Source organism: Manihot esculenta, chromosome 17 (assembly GCF_001659605.2).
Source record: "Manihot esculenta cultivar AM560-2 chromosome 17, M.esculenta_v8, whole genome shotgun sequence".
Taxonomy (NCBI): Eukaryota; Viridiplantae; Streptophyta; class Magnoliopsida; order Malpighiales; family Euphorbiaceae; genus Manihot; species Manihot esculenta.
In genome coordinates, this window is record NC_035177.2 from 1,778,445 (window position 1) to 1,790,760 (window position 12,316).

At 33.5% G+C, this 12,316-nt stretch overlaps 1 protein-coding gene across 2 annotated transcripts; it reads right to left on the reverse strand.

Moving 5' to 3' along the window:
• Window positions 1-930: 930 nt before the first annotated feature.
• Window positions 931-6,353, reverse strand: LOC110604690. Of its 2 annotated transcripts, XM_021742959.2 has the most exons (3): window positions 6,058-6,352; window positions 4,455-4,634; window positions 931-1,799 (listed from the first exon to the last, which is right to left on the reverse strand). In XM_021742959.2, the coding sequence occupies exons 1-3, from the start codon at window positions 6,277-6,279 to the stop codon at window positions 1,167-1,169; spliced, it is 1,035 nt and encodes a 344-aa protein (XP_021598651.1). In that variant the 5' UTR covers window positions 6,280-6,352; the 3' UTR covers window positions 931-1,166. The 2 variants fall into 2 exon arrangements, with proteins under 2 accessions (XP_021598651.1, XP_021598652.1); XM_021742960.2 differs by lacking the exon at window positions 4,455-4,634 and having other exon boundaries at window positions 6,058-6,353.
• Between the last annotated feature and the right edge of the window lie 5,963 nt (window positions 6,354-12,316).

Here is a 12,316-nt window from a genome sequence, read left to right on the forward strand (position 1 = left end):
TTAAAAATTAGAAACTGTTACATTTATTCACTTTATATTTTTTACATTTATTAATAAATATAACTTTTTATTAACTTAAATATATTAAATTTTATTAAATAACAAAAAATATTTTAAAATTTTAATAAAAATATTTTAAATTTTTTAAAAATATAAATAAAATTTAATAAAATTATAATACTCGATTTATATATTATAAATAATATAAAAGTATACATCTTTAGTTTTATAATGGTTTCTTGCAGAAATAGAGTCAAAATTTAATTTTTTAAATTTTTTAAAATGAAAACCATAATTAAATTTTGGTATATTTTTAGTACAATTTTATATGTTTTTATTTTAATTTTGATATAATTTATTATTTTTATAATAAAATTTAAATTTAAATGAAATAATTAAATAATTTTATATAATATTAATATTATTTATATTAAATTAATAAATTTCACATTATAATTTTATAATAATATCAAATATTATAAAATATTCCCATCGATTATTTAAATTTCAGTTTTCCATTCAATTTTGATTTATTCAAATTTCAGTTTTCAATTTAATTTAATTATTTAAATTGTGTTTTCAATTTATTCAATTATTTTCAATTATTTTTAATTTATTCAATTCGATTCAATTTAAGTCAATTTCTAATTTTTAATTTATTCGATTCTCAATTTTTAATTTAAATCAATTTTTAATTTTTAATTTATTCAGTTTTTAATTCAATTTTTCATTTATTCAATTCAATTTAAATCAAACCTACTGAACAAAAGAACAATTAAATTCTATATACCCTTCTTTTGAAATTAAGAATTTACAAAAATTTAATTTTATTAATCTCTTGAGTCATATTTATATTCTTAATTTATTGATTATATAAGGACTTGATTACCTGATCTGTTTTCTTTTTCTTTTTCATCAGAAACTCCTCAGTTCTATCATGGCTTAGACATTGTCAAATTTTGATTCAAAACAAACCATATTTGATGCATAATACTAGAAGATTCAAAAGAGAAACAAAATTTAGAAGGCCAAAAATCCATGATTACTCAACCTAATAATACTAGAAGCCAAACAAGCATCACTACAGCCAGACAAAAACAAGAATGTACAGGGTGCCTTCCTGAAGACAAGCTGATGATTAATGAGCTAATGGGTTAGGCATCAACCTAGCTCCCTCCATGCTCCAAGAAACTTACTGTTAATGGAGCGAAAACACGGGCTACTCTTGGCAATGTTGGGTAAGTAAGCGTGCCGAGTATGAACCAGTTGAAGCTTAAGAGAGCAATTGCATCAGAAGCAGGTTTGTTCCTTATGGTAGAGAAAAACTGAACCACACTTTTCAATGACATCCCAACAACAGCAAAGAGAGCTACAACAAGTGGCATGCAAGGATCTTCAGCTTCCCAGATGATGATTCCTACCAAAAGTGATAATACTGCACTAAATAAAGACTGTGAAATTGCAACTTCCCTTCTCTGGCCAACACCCTCATTCATGTCCAAGTTCCTTGTGATAATACAATGTGACGGTGAATGTGTTGACCCTCTGGCTTTGCATGCAGTTTTCCAGAAATTGAATAATTCTGCTTCACTCTTTCCCTCAGTTTCCCAGCCATCTTTATGCATCATCAGGTCTTCAAATATGATTCCACTTCCTTTATCACTTGATTGGCTCCCATCCGAAATGCCATGGTCTTCAGTATTGTCAATACCCATATTCTGTTTATGTCCTCTAAGGCTCCGATGATCTTTGTCCAGAATTTCTTTCAGCTGAAGATTTTCAGCTTTCAGATCCTGTAACTATTGAAAAGCATAAAATCATTTAATTAGTAAAGCACAGAAGACATGCATGGGCTAAGGACTAGCTTCATCAGAGGTCAATGGCCAACTGAATGAAACATTATTAAGGAAAAAATTTATGGATACTAATAAACAAGAACCCAAAATCAAAAGCTTCAGGATTCTTTGAACTGGACAAATGATGTAAAGAAAGAAAGGCAAAAATGTAATAAGATAATAGTGCATTTCATGCTGTGTACTCACCTCCTCATAGAAAAAGAAATGGATTGTGGCTCAAACTTGGTCAGAAGGGTCCTATTCACTTGTCTTATTCTTCTTTTAACATCATAGGAACAAAAAGTTTAATATGTAAATTTGCACATTTGTTTTCTAGGACGGATGGGGTTTTATTTTAAATCAAGTATGCATCAGAGCTAAAATCTTAGTACTGCCTGCCATTACACAGAGTCATAAAGAAAATCAAGGTAGTCAGGAAACAAGACCAAATCGATTCCCACATATTCAAGCTAACTCTTGAGAGAATGATATGGTTTATTCTTGATAAGTTGTTGCAATTATAGCTCAAAAACAAGGGATCTCATGTGAAGTTGCACTCAACTAATACTAACTGAAGAAGCTCCTCAGACTTCTAGTTTACATAGAGTTTTTTCTCCCAATCTCCATTTCCACAACCTACTGACATCCCTGAATCAACTTTTTATATTTTCTCACAGCTGCTCTCTCATGATCTTTGCCAAATTTCATCTTCATCTCTCAGCTACATGGCTATCATTGTATACCGGGTATGTCATGATAACTGGACTGCAATTGAAAGCTATAATTCCTCACTTATGTCACTTGTCACTTTTGGTGCCAAATTTTCTAACTGGGGTTGCCAGAACTTTCTGCATATAATGTTCAACTATACATTGACTTGGGCTTGTTGCATTGCCACAACTTATTCTTGGTTGATAAACTTATTTTAAGAAAGGGTGCCTTAATTCTGTTGTTGCTGGTTAGTTGAGACATCAAATTCTTAAAAATGACATTGCAACTCAGGTAAGGTACGAAACAGAGGAAAAGGAGGGGGAAGAAATATTCTGCTTATGAGAAAGAAAGAGTACTAGAGGGGGTTAAAAAAAAGAGACAAGAGCAGTAAGGTTCTCAAGTATTGATCAATGGTCTGAATTTCTGATTTGATTATCATAGTAAATATGTCAAAAGACCTTCTTAAGACTATGGAGCTAAAATCAATCCAAAATTCAGCTAGAAAAGAATTATCTAAAGATTCTGATAATTAGCTCAATGGAGTTTCCTTTAAAAAAAATATATAATCTTCACAATATGAAGAATCGACGGAAAGTATGGTTTACTCATTGCTTGAATGGATTTACCGACAATAGTAGAATTTTGCACAAGCCAATTCCAATACTTCATTCCTAAGACAACTGATGAAGAAAAGGAGTTATATTCCAAATTGTAAACTCTCTCCAGTGTATAAAAGATGGACATGCCTATAATTCCACAAGGTAATTTTTCAATGCAATTTTCAGGTGGAAATAGACTATAGAGTATTTGTAGAGACTTGATTATAGTATACTAATTGAAGTTAAAGACGATAAAGTTTCTTCCATACGTTAAGTGACACAATGAAGTTAGACAAGATACTACAACAATGCCTAGCATTAGACAAACTGTATAGCCTGCCGACCAGGTTTTCCAAACTTCTATAGACAATTGATTAAAAGAAGATGCCATTTAGGCGTAAAATTGTGGATAGAAAGCACATAATAGCAGGCATTATCTTAAAAAGGAACACATAACTAAAGTCCATATTACAGCATAGATGAAAGGTGTTTCTGACTAACCTCATAAGGATCATATAGTTGAACCCATTGAATTCTCAATATTCAATGAAGATGAAGGATGGGGCCATGCACATGTAATCTCCACTATTCTTCCTGCCATTTTACCTAGCTGTTGCATCACTTCTAAGTCAATTTCTCTCTCAAAAATCAACTTTGAACTGTTCAGATTTCAGTAAGAGAGGAAGAATGATTGATTGTATCTCCCTCCCTATAGGGGAGCCTGAACTCTAATTGCAGCCCAATCCTTTCACTTGGTGATTGGTGAGGACCTATTCAGAAGATGCTAGCATCTTGGGAAAAAGAATGTATGTGATCTTTTAGTTTTTATTCATAAAGTATCTTTTAAAACATTATGAATCTTTTCTTTATACAAAGATGTAGGTATAACTCACTTTTGATGATTAAGATTATTAAGGATCAAGAACCTAAGGTAGCAGTTAGAGTAGCAATATCCTTACAAAGGGAGTTCTATTAAAAGCACTTGACTCATCTGACTGTAGAGTAGCAATATCCCATCAAGGCATTTTCTATGTAAAACTTCATTTTAGAACTTAACTTCTATCTGATCTTTCACAATGATGAAGCTACTTCTCCTTAATGCATGCTTTGAAGAAAACAAACTCTAGTTTTACCTCTTCAAAAGGTTTAAAGCAAGTTGCAAAAAATAATCTTATAAATGGGTAATATTATGAATAAAATTTAAATCTCAACAGCCAACATTACTCCAGAAAGCATGGGAATATAAACATAAGTTCTCCTCTGTTCAAAAAAAACAAAAAACAAGCTTGAAGAAAGATAAAATCACAACCTCACGCTCTAGCAAGTCAATTCTGGAAATAACAGTGTCATTTTCCTCTTCAACTTCTGCCAGCATTGCTTCCAAAATTCTACATTCTTTAATTGCTGTATGGAGTTGGTCTTGCAATACCTTCCTATCCCACACAAGACTCTCCAACTCAATCCGCATCTCATGCAAATGCTCTTGCAGCTAAAAAATACAGCAACAAATCCACAGAAGGAACAGTTCATAAAATACAAAAACCTTTACCACTTACCTTGAAATAATATGATTCTAAGACTGAACCTAAGACAGTCTAGCTCATGGAATTAAATAATGGCCGTTAGGTCATGTAACGGGATTTTTACTGTCGTTACCAACTGTTACTTAAAGGCAAAGGCCTTCATACAATCACATGCAACACTGCAATCTGCCATTTTCTTCTTTCCAGCAAGCTTTAGATAGCAACAGGGTGTTTTTTCCTTCACAATCTCTCAATTTATCACTCAAATTTCTTCTCTCTCCTATTAAGCTAAGAATCATCAAACAATATCTAGCTAGTTTTTCTAAAAGATGAGTTAACTTTTCTGTTTTTTGCTTTTCATTACTCATAGTTTTAGTCCTTTTTTAAATATTTATTGATTAAAGCTCTCGTTGATGTTAGTTTTGTTGTTAAAGTTATACTTAAACCCTCTGCTTTCGTTACTTATTGCTTTTAGTTTTTAGCTTTTTTGCTACCAACGCAATTATCTTAGCTATACATTAGGGAAAATTTGATGATGTTTAAGAATGAATTTGATAAATGACTATTGAGACGATATAAGAGAAAATATAAGGTAGAAACCGAAAAATCTTATATGCAAAATTATAAAAATATCCAAAAAATAATTAAAATGCAAAATTAATCCCCTAAATAATAGAATTTTCATATTTAACTTTGTGACGGGCGGGCATGTGGCCCTCTCGAACGTCCGCAGCAAAAGTTAGGCCGGATCTAAGTCTGCCGAGACTAGTTGCTCCGTGTCAGAATTAGTAGTCTTTATTTGATGTGTGCATACCTATTATATAGTTATATATCTTAATCTTACATATATCTATCAATATTTACTTATTTTCATAAACTTTGCAAAATTTTTTAAAAAAATTTGCACATCTCCAGCCGTTACCATTTCGTTACAACTTTTATAAGGCTGTTGTTTCTGTTACCCGCGACAGCAACCACGAACGTGGCTGCGACAGCAATTTAAAACCCTGGTCTAGCTCCTATCAAACTTAAAAGAGCATTTGGAAAACTCTACTACATACATACACTATTATATATGAAATCAGTAAGAAATAATAACAACAACAATAATAATTATAACTCTCATGAAACTTCCACAGCTAATTTTTTAACTTCAAATGTTGATAGGAGCAGTGGTATTGAAGCCAAAACAAGCTAGAAATTATAAAGTTCTTCCAAAAGATGCAATTTTATTTCATATAAACATTGTGATGCAATTTTCAGAGGACGCTGCTAAATGGGTACAAGACCAATCTTGAATTGAACATATGCGGCACAAATTTACATTGCTAATGACTGTGTGTGTAAGTGCGAAAGAGAGAGAGAGATAGAGAGGATTGAGTAACTAACCAGGCGTTCCCTCTGCAAGGCAGTCAAAACTTGCATAGGAAGAGAAATAAGAGCAATCATCCATATCATAGCCTTGTGGAACATATTCAGATGGAAAGTGATAGAGGATACAATCAACTCCACCCAAGTGTTAATCACAATAGACAAGGTTTTCAGAGCAAACGTAAATACCCATTTGCAGAGAGAGAAAGGTCTACTGACGAAGATCATAAGGATAGTCATTTGCTGAGGAAAGTAGGCGATTAGATCTACTGTCTTTACTCATCCCACTTGAAGAACAGAGAGAGCAAAATCCATAGAATCTTTAGAGTTTTAAACGGAAAGAGTGAGAGAGAGCAAGAGGAGGTGGCAACTGGCAACAAGAATGTTGCCATGGCTGACACCTGGCGCGAAGAATTCAAAGCATGTATTAACGTCCTTTTAGATAGGTTCTGAGGTTTATTAGTAATAGAAAAAAATTTAAATGTTGAATAATAATTAATCATCCAAAAATTTATATGTCTTAATTAATTTTGATTTAAAAAGTTAGAGCTTATATATCATACAATAGAATCATTTTTTAAAATATTTATTAAATAAAAAATTTTAAATATTTATATTAATTCATATTTATATTAAAAATTTTAAAATTTGAATAATAAAGTTATTTTTTTTAATTTATTACAATTATAATTAAGAGTATTAAATTAAATACAAAAATTAATAGTAAATTATAATATAGTTTTTAAAATTTTATATTAATGAAAATATAACGGTGAATGTGTTGACCCTCTGGCTTTGCATGCAGTTTTCCAGAAATTGAATAATTCTGCTTCACTCTTTCCCTCAGTTTCCCAGCCATCTTTATGCATCATCAGGTCTTCAAATATGATTCCACTTCCTTTATCACTTGATTGGCTCCCATCCGAAATGCCATGGTCTTCAGTATTGTCAATACCGATATTCTGTTTAAATATTTTAAAATATTTATAATTTTAAATATAATTAGTGTGGGTTAATTTAAAATTAAATTAATATACTAAATCATTAATAAAATTAAAAATTTATAATAATAATGTAAATATTTTTTTAATATTATAAATTTTTATTTTAAAAGAAATATTAAAAAAATCCTAATCCTCAAAAAAAAATTTCCAATTGTATCTTAAATTTTAAAAATTTATCAATTAAACTTTAATATTTTAAATTGTAATATCTTGAATTTTTTTAATGTAGCATAGTGACGTAATGATGATGCGTCATGACATTTTCATTAAGAAATTAATAAAAATTAATAGGTGATTAGATCTACTGTCTTTACTCATCCCACTTGAAGAACAGAGAGAGCAAAATCCATAGAATCTTTAGAGTTTTAAACGGAAAGAGTGAGAGAGAGAAAGAGGAGGTGACAACTGGCAACAAGAATGTTGCCATGGCTGACACCTGGCGCGAAGAATTCAAAGCATGTATTAACGTCCTTTTAGATAGGTTCTGAGGTTTAATCGGTGTGGGTATCATGTCATCAAATGATCTTTTCATTGGAGCGTTTGAACTCGTGTCCTGTAAGAAATTCTCTTGTTAGAAAATCAGGCAATGAATTAAATTCTCCTTTGATAAATTCAATTTCAAAATCAAAAACAGATAAAATAGCTTGCCATCTAGCAAAAATCTGTTTAGATGCTATGTTTTTAACATCTTTAAGAAGTATTTCCTTAGCACTTTTACAGTCAATCCTAATTAGGAATTTCTGATTCAATAAATCAGATTCAAACTTTTGAACACATAAAACAATTGATAAAATTTCTTTCTTGACCGTAGAGTAATTTACTCTAGGACCAACCCAAATTCCACTAGTAAATCTGACTAAGGTTTCTTTGTCATTAATCCTTTGTTTAAGGATTCCACCATAACCTTTCTCAGAAGCATCAGTTTCTACAATCTTAAAAGATTCTGGGTGAGGAATAGCTAGGCAAGGTAGGGTCTTTACCCTTTCCTTAATTCTTTTTACAGCTAGAGTGCATTCTTCAGTCCATTCAGGAGGATTCTTTCTAAGCCTTTGAAATAATGGTTTAGCATCCTGAGCTAGATTTTTATAAAAATCAGAGACATAATTCAGGCTTCCTAAGAATCTTTGCAGTTGGGTTTTTTCTCTTATTTCATCAGGAAATTTACTAGCAAATTCGATAGCTCGGTTGATTGGTATAATGGTTCCTTTAGAAATATTATGACCTAAAACCCTTACTTCTGTTTGGAAGATTTTTATCTTCTTTGCAGAGACAACTAAACCGTTTATTTTAACGATTTTCTCAAACATTTTTAAATGCTTGAAATGTTGATCTATTGTCCTGGAAAAAATTAGGACATCATCAATATAAACAATTGAAAACGCTGAATAAACGTTAAAAATTTCATTCATAATTTTCTGAAATTCAGAAGGGGCGTTTTTTAAGCCAAATGGCATGACATTCCATTCATAATGCCCAAAGGGCACAGTGAACGCTGTTTTATATTTATCTTCTTCAGCTATCTGGATTTGCCAGTATCCAGACTTCATATCAAATTTTGAGAAAATCGTGGCTTCATAAAGCCTGTTTAACAAATCTCTTTTATTAGGCAGAGGATATCTAATCCATCTAAGCGCCTTATTTAAGGGCTTATAGTTTATGACTAGTCTGGGTACTCCTCTTTCTAATTCTGCTGCATTTTCTACATAAAAGGCCGGACAACTCCATGGGCTACTACTTTTTCTTATTAGCCCTTTAGCCTCTAACTCAGCAATTTCTTTTTTACAGAGTTCTAGATGCCTTGGTCCCATTGCTATGGGCCTAGCCTTTGTTGGAATGGCCTTTTCCGAGAACTCAGGATCATATGGCAAAGTTACCACATGCCTTTTCCTGGTCCAGAAGGCATCTGGGCTTTCAGCACAAATGCTGTTTAGTAATTCTTCTTGGATTGCTTTAATCCTTTGTTGAATTTTAGGTTCTTTTAACCTATCATCTATACATTTATAGATCACTTCCTGTTTTAAGGAATTTACAAATTTAGTTTTATTTTCTACTGTGTTTTTTAACACATCTATTTCTTTCAGTCTAGGCTGAGAGTTAAAGTAAAAGGTAATGACCTTACCGTTTATCTTAGTACTAATTCCTTCTTTGGTTATTTGGATAGGGTATAGCATATGTAAGAAAGGATTTCCTAGGATAACAGGATGAGATAATCCTTTTACCATAAGAAAAGGGATTTCGAAACAGGTACCTTGATTGCAGATAACAGTATTGTTTAGTTTGTATTTTACCGACATTTTGCTCCCATCTGCTGTATGCAACTCTTCAAGCGTTTTTGAGAAGTATTTTGAAGGCACTAGTCCTTCATTAATACAGTTGAGATCAGCTCCCGAGTCGATCAGTGCATTTGTCTCAAACACATAATTCTTATGTACTACTATGGTAACCCTTGTATGCCATTTATGGGTAATTACCCTATCAGCCATGTTGATGTAATGGAGGTTGTTGAGGTCTTTACCTCCTTGATCTTCTTCTGGTTCTTCCATAGCTAATTGCTGCTGCTGTTCATTTAACAGCTCTAGGATGTTTATCCTTTCTTTCATTTCTTTAATCTCAGTTTTTACTGAGTTAAGTTCTGAGCGTAACTCTGCCACTGTTGGCTCCTTTTGCCTCTTTGAATTTTTGACTCTTTCTAATATGTCTTTAAGGTCGTAAGAAGGCTGTCTTCTTTCTATCTTCTTGTCTGTTAGGTCTTGTGCTGTAGTGTTTGTTTCTTTGTTTTTGTAGAGGCCAATATAAGTCTCTAACTTTTCTCTTTTCTTTTCCGGATCCTCAATGTTGTCTATCAGGTCAAGGATAAAATTATCCTCTTTTGTCAGTACCAGAAGGCCATTCATTGCACACAGCGATTTATAATAATCGCAGTTCCCTTCACAGTCCTCTTTCTGATCTTCTTCTTCTTCAGTGCTACTTTCTTCTTCTTCTGTGGTATAGTCTACTGCATTGATTTCCATTGTTTCTTGCCCTGAGTCTGTCTCATTTAGCAAAATTTTTGCTAATGCTTCTTTCAAATCTTCTTCTATAGTCAATGCTTGTATCTGCTGTTTAACTCGACACTTATTGGCGTAATGTCCCACTTTTCCACATTTATAGCAGACTATAGTTTTCTCTGCTTTGCCTGGATTAGGCTTCTTTCTTTCTTTTGACTTCCGACTGCTTTCTGGTTTTGAAAACCTTATATGCTTCTCCTTGTATGGGCGTTTGTTTGCGAAGAAACGCTTGCGGCGATGATGCCGATCATTGTCGTCTTCTCTCCTCCTACCCCCCTTAAATTTCATGGACGGAAATTTAATAGGTGGTAAGCCATACTGTTCACAGAAGTTACCAAGGATTTGTTTGCCATAGAACCTTTCCTTCTGCATTTGCTTATGAATTTTTAATTCATTGCAAAGATGAATGCCCGTAGTAACCACTTCAGAGGCGAGTTCTCCATACGTGTAGTCATGATACGGTATATTACCGTTATGCTTACTTCGTATTTGATCTCGTACTCGTTCAGCAAAGAGTGCAGGGAGTCCTGCCAAGAATTTCTCTTTCCAGACATGATTCTGACTATCTTCTCTAGTAAACACCAGAGAAAAGAAGGTATCTCTATACCACTTGAAATGAGAAAGGTCTGGGCAGCGCAGATTGATTAACTGCTCTTGTGCTCTATCAGTAAACATGCTGACTGATCCGATGAAGTGCAGCCCTATAGTATATAATAGGGTGTTAACCACATCTGGGACTTGTTGAGCTCCTTCTTGTTTCACCATGTTGAATATTTGAGCTTTTCCATCATTTGAGACTGAAAAGTCCCACCAACCTTTTAGTTGGCCACTGAACCCTGCTATTAGGGCTCTTGCAGTGTGAGGGTCATCATTACCCTTTGCTCTACTAGCCGTAGCATACATAGTCATGTATTGGAGGACATTCCTGATTTGATAATCAGATAGTCCGTCAATATTCCATTCTACTATCGAGGAGCCGTCATACTGCATATAGTTGTAACTGGCATCTTCAAATTGTAGATTAATTGGTGACGGTCTTGGATAGTAAGGCTTTACATCCATAGTTACCCGTGTTTTAGGATACTTTATCCTATTAACTTCTGCTGGTTCAGATTCCTTCAACATTGTTTCGAGTTGAATTAACTCTTGATCAGTTTTTTCTTCTTCTGACTCCATTGTTAATGGAGCAATTGCCTTCATTTTGGGGTCCTCTTTTATTCCCAGTTTAGCTAGCCTCTTAGTTAGTTCTTCTAACATTTCTTCATTCTTGCTCAATTTGAGGCCAAGGTTCTTGCTATCCATAGGCTTGAATAGCACCTTTTCTTCTACTTTGGTTCCTGAAGTTTCTGCAACTTCTTTTCGTGGAAGAATGTCCATTGCTTTTGGTTGGGCAGCCATTTTTGAGACTTGATTTTCAACTCTAGTTAATTGCTGTCCAATTGTGTGAAGGCTCAGGTTTGTATAATTTTGCTGTCTTGAGGCTGGGTTGCTAGTCTGATCATGAGAAAAAGGCATGCACTCAACTTTTGTATTTTCAGTTGGTTGGTATGTTACATCGGTCAAAGGTGGATGCATTTCTTTGAGAATTTTCTTTTGAGGAGTTATGAAGGTTTTATAATGAGTTTCAAGGGTGGCTAGAAAGGAAGGGTCATCGAAGTTAGGGTATGGTCTTTTGAGTATAGAGAAGCAATGGTGAATAAAGGCAGGAAAGTCTTTACTTCCTTGTTTTTGTACTTTGTAGAGCTCATACTTCTTGTGCCACATCCTTTGTTCTTTGCTGGGAATCTCCATGCCAAACCATTTGTCAAACGGTGTGTCTTCGACTTCGAGCACCATAATTTTAAATGATTTGGATAGTATGCTTTCAGCGTCATAGCCCATGTCTGATGGAGTTGGACTTTGGGGTCTTGGAGCTGGGCTTTGTGACCCTGCATATACTGGAGTAGCAATTTGCTCTTCAGATCGCTGTACTCCAATAACAGAATTACTCCGTTGGATAGGAGTTGATATAGAAGACCTTGGAGGTAAAGGTTCTGAGAATAAAGAAACCCCTGAATAAGATCTCCTTTCTGCAACACTTCTGCTTCTTCCAAAAGAAATGGCTACTGATCCTTCGTTTGTCTGGACAATTGATTGAACAGTAGTTGATTCTTCCTTTTTTGGCAGTACAGCTTCTTCAAGGATCCAATTGTCAGGCAAATTAACCTGATCCCATTGGATTGGTTT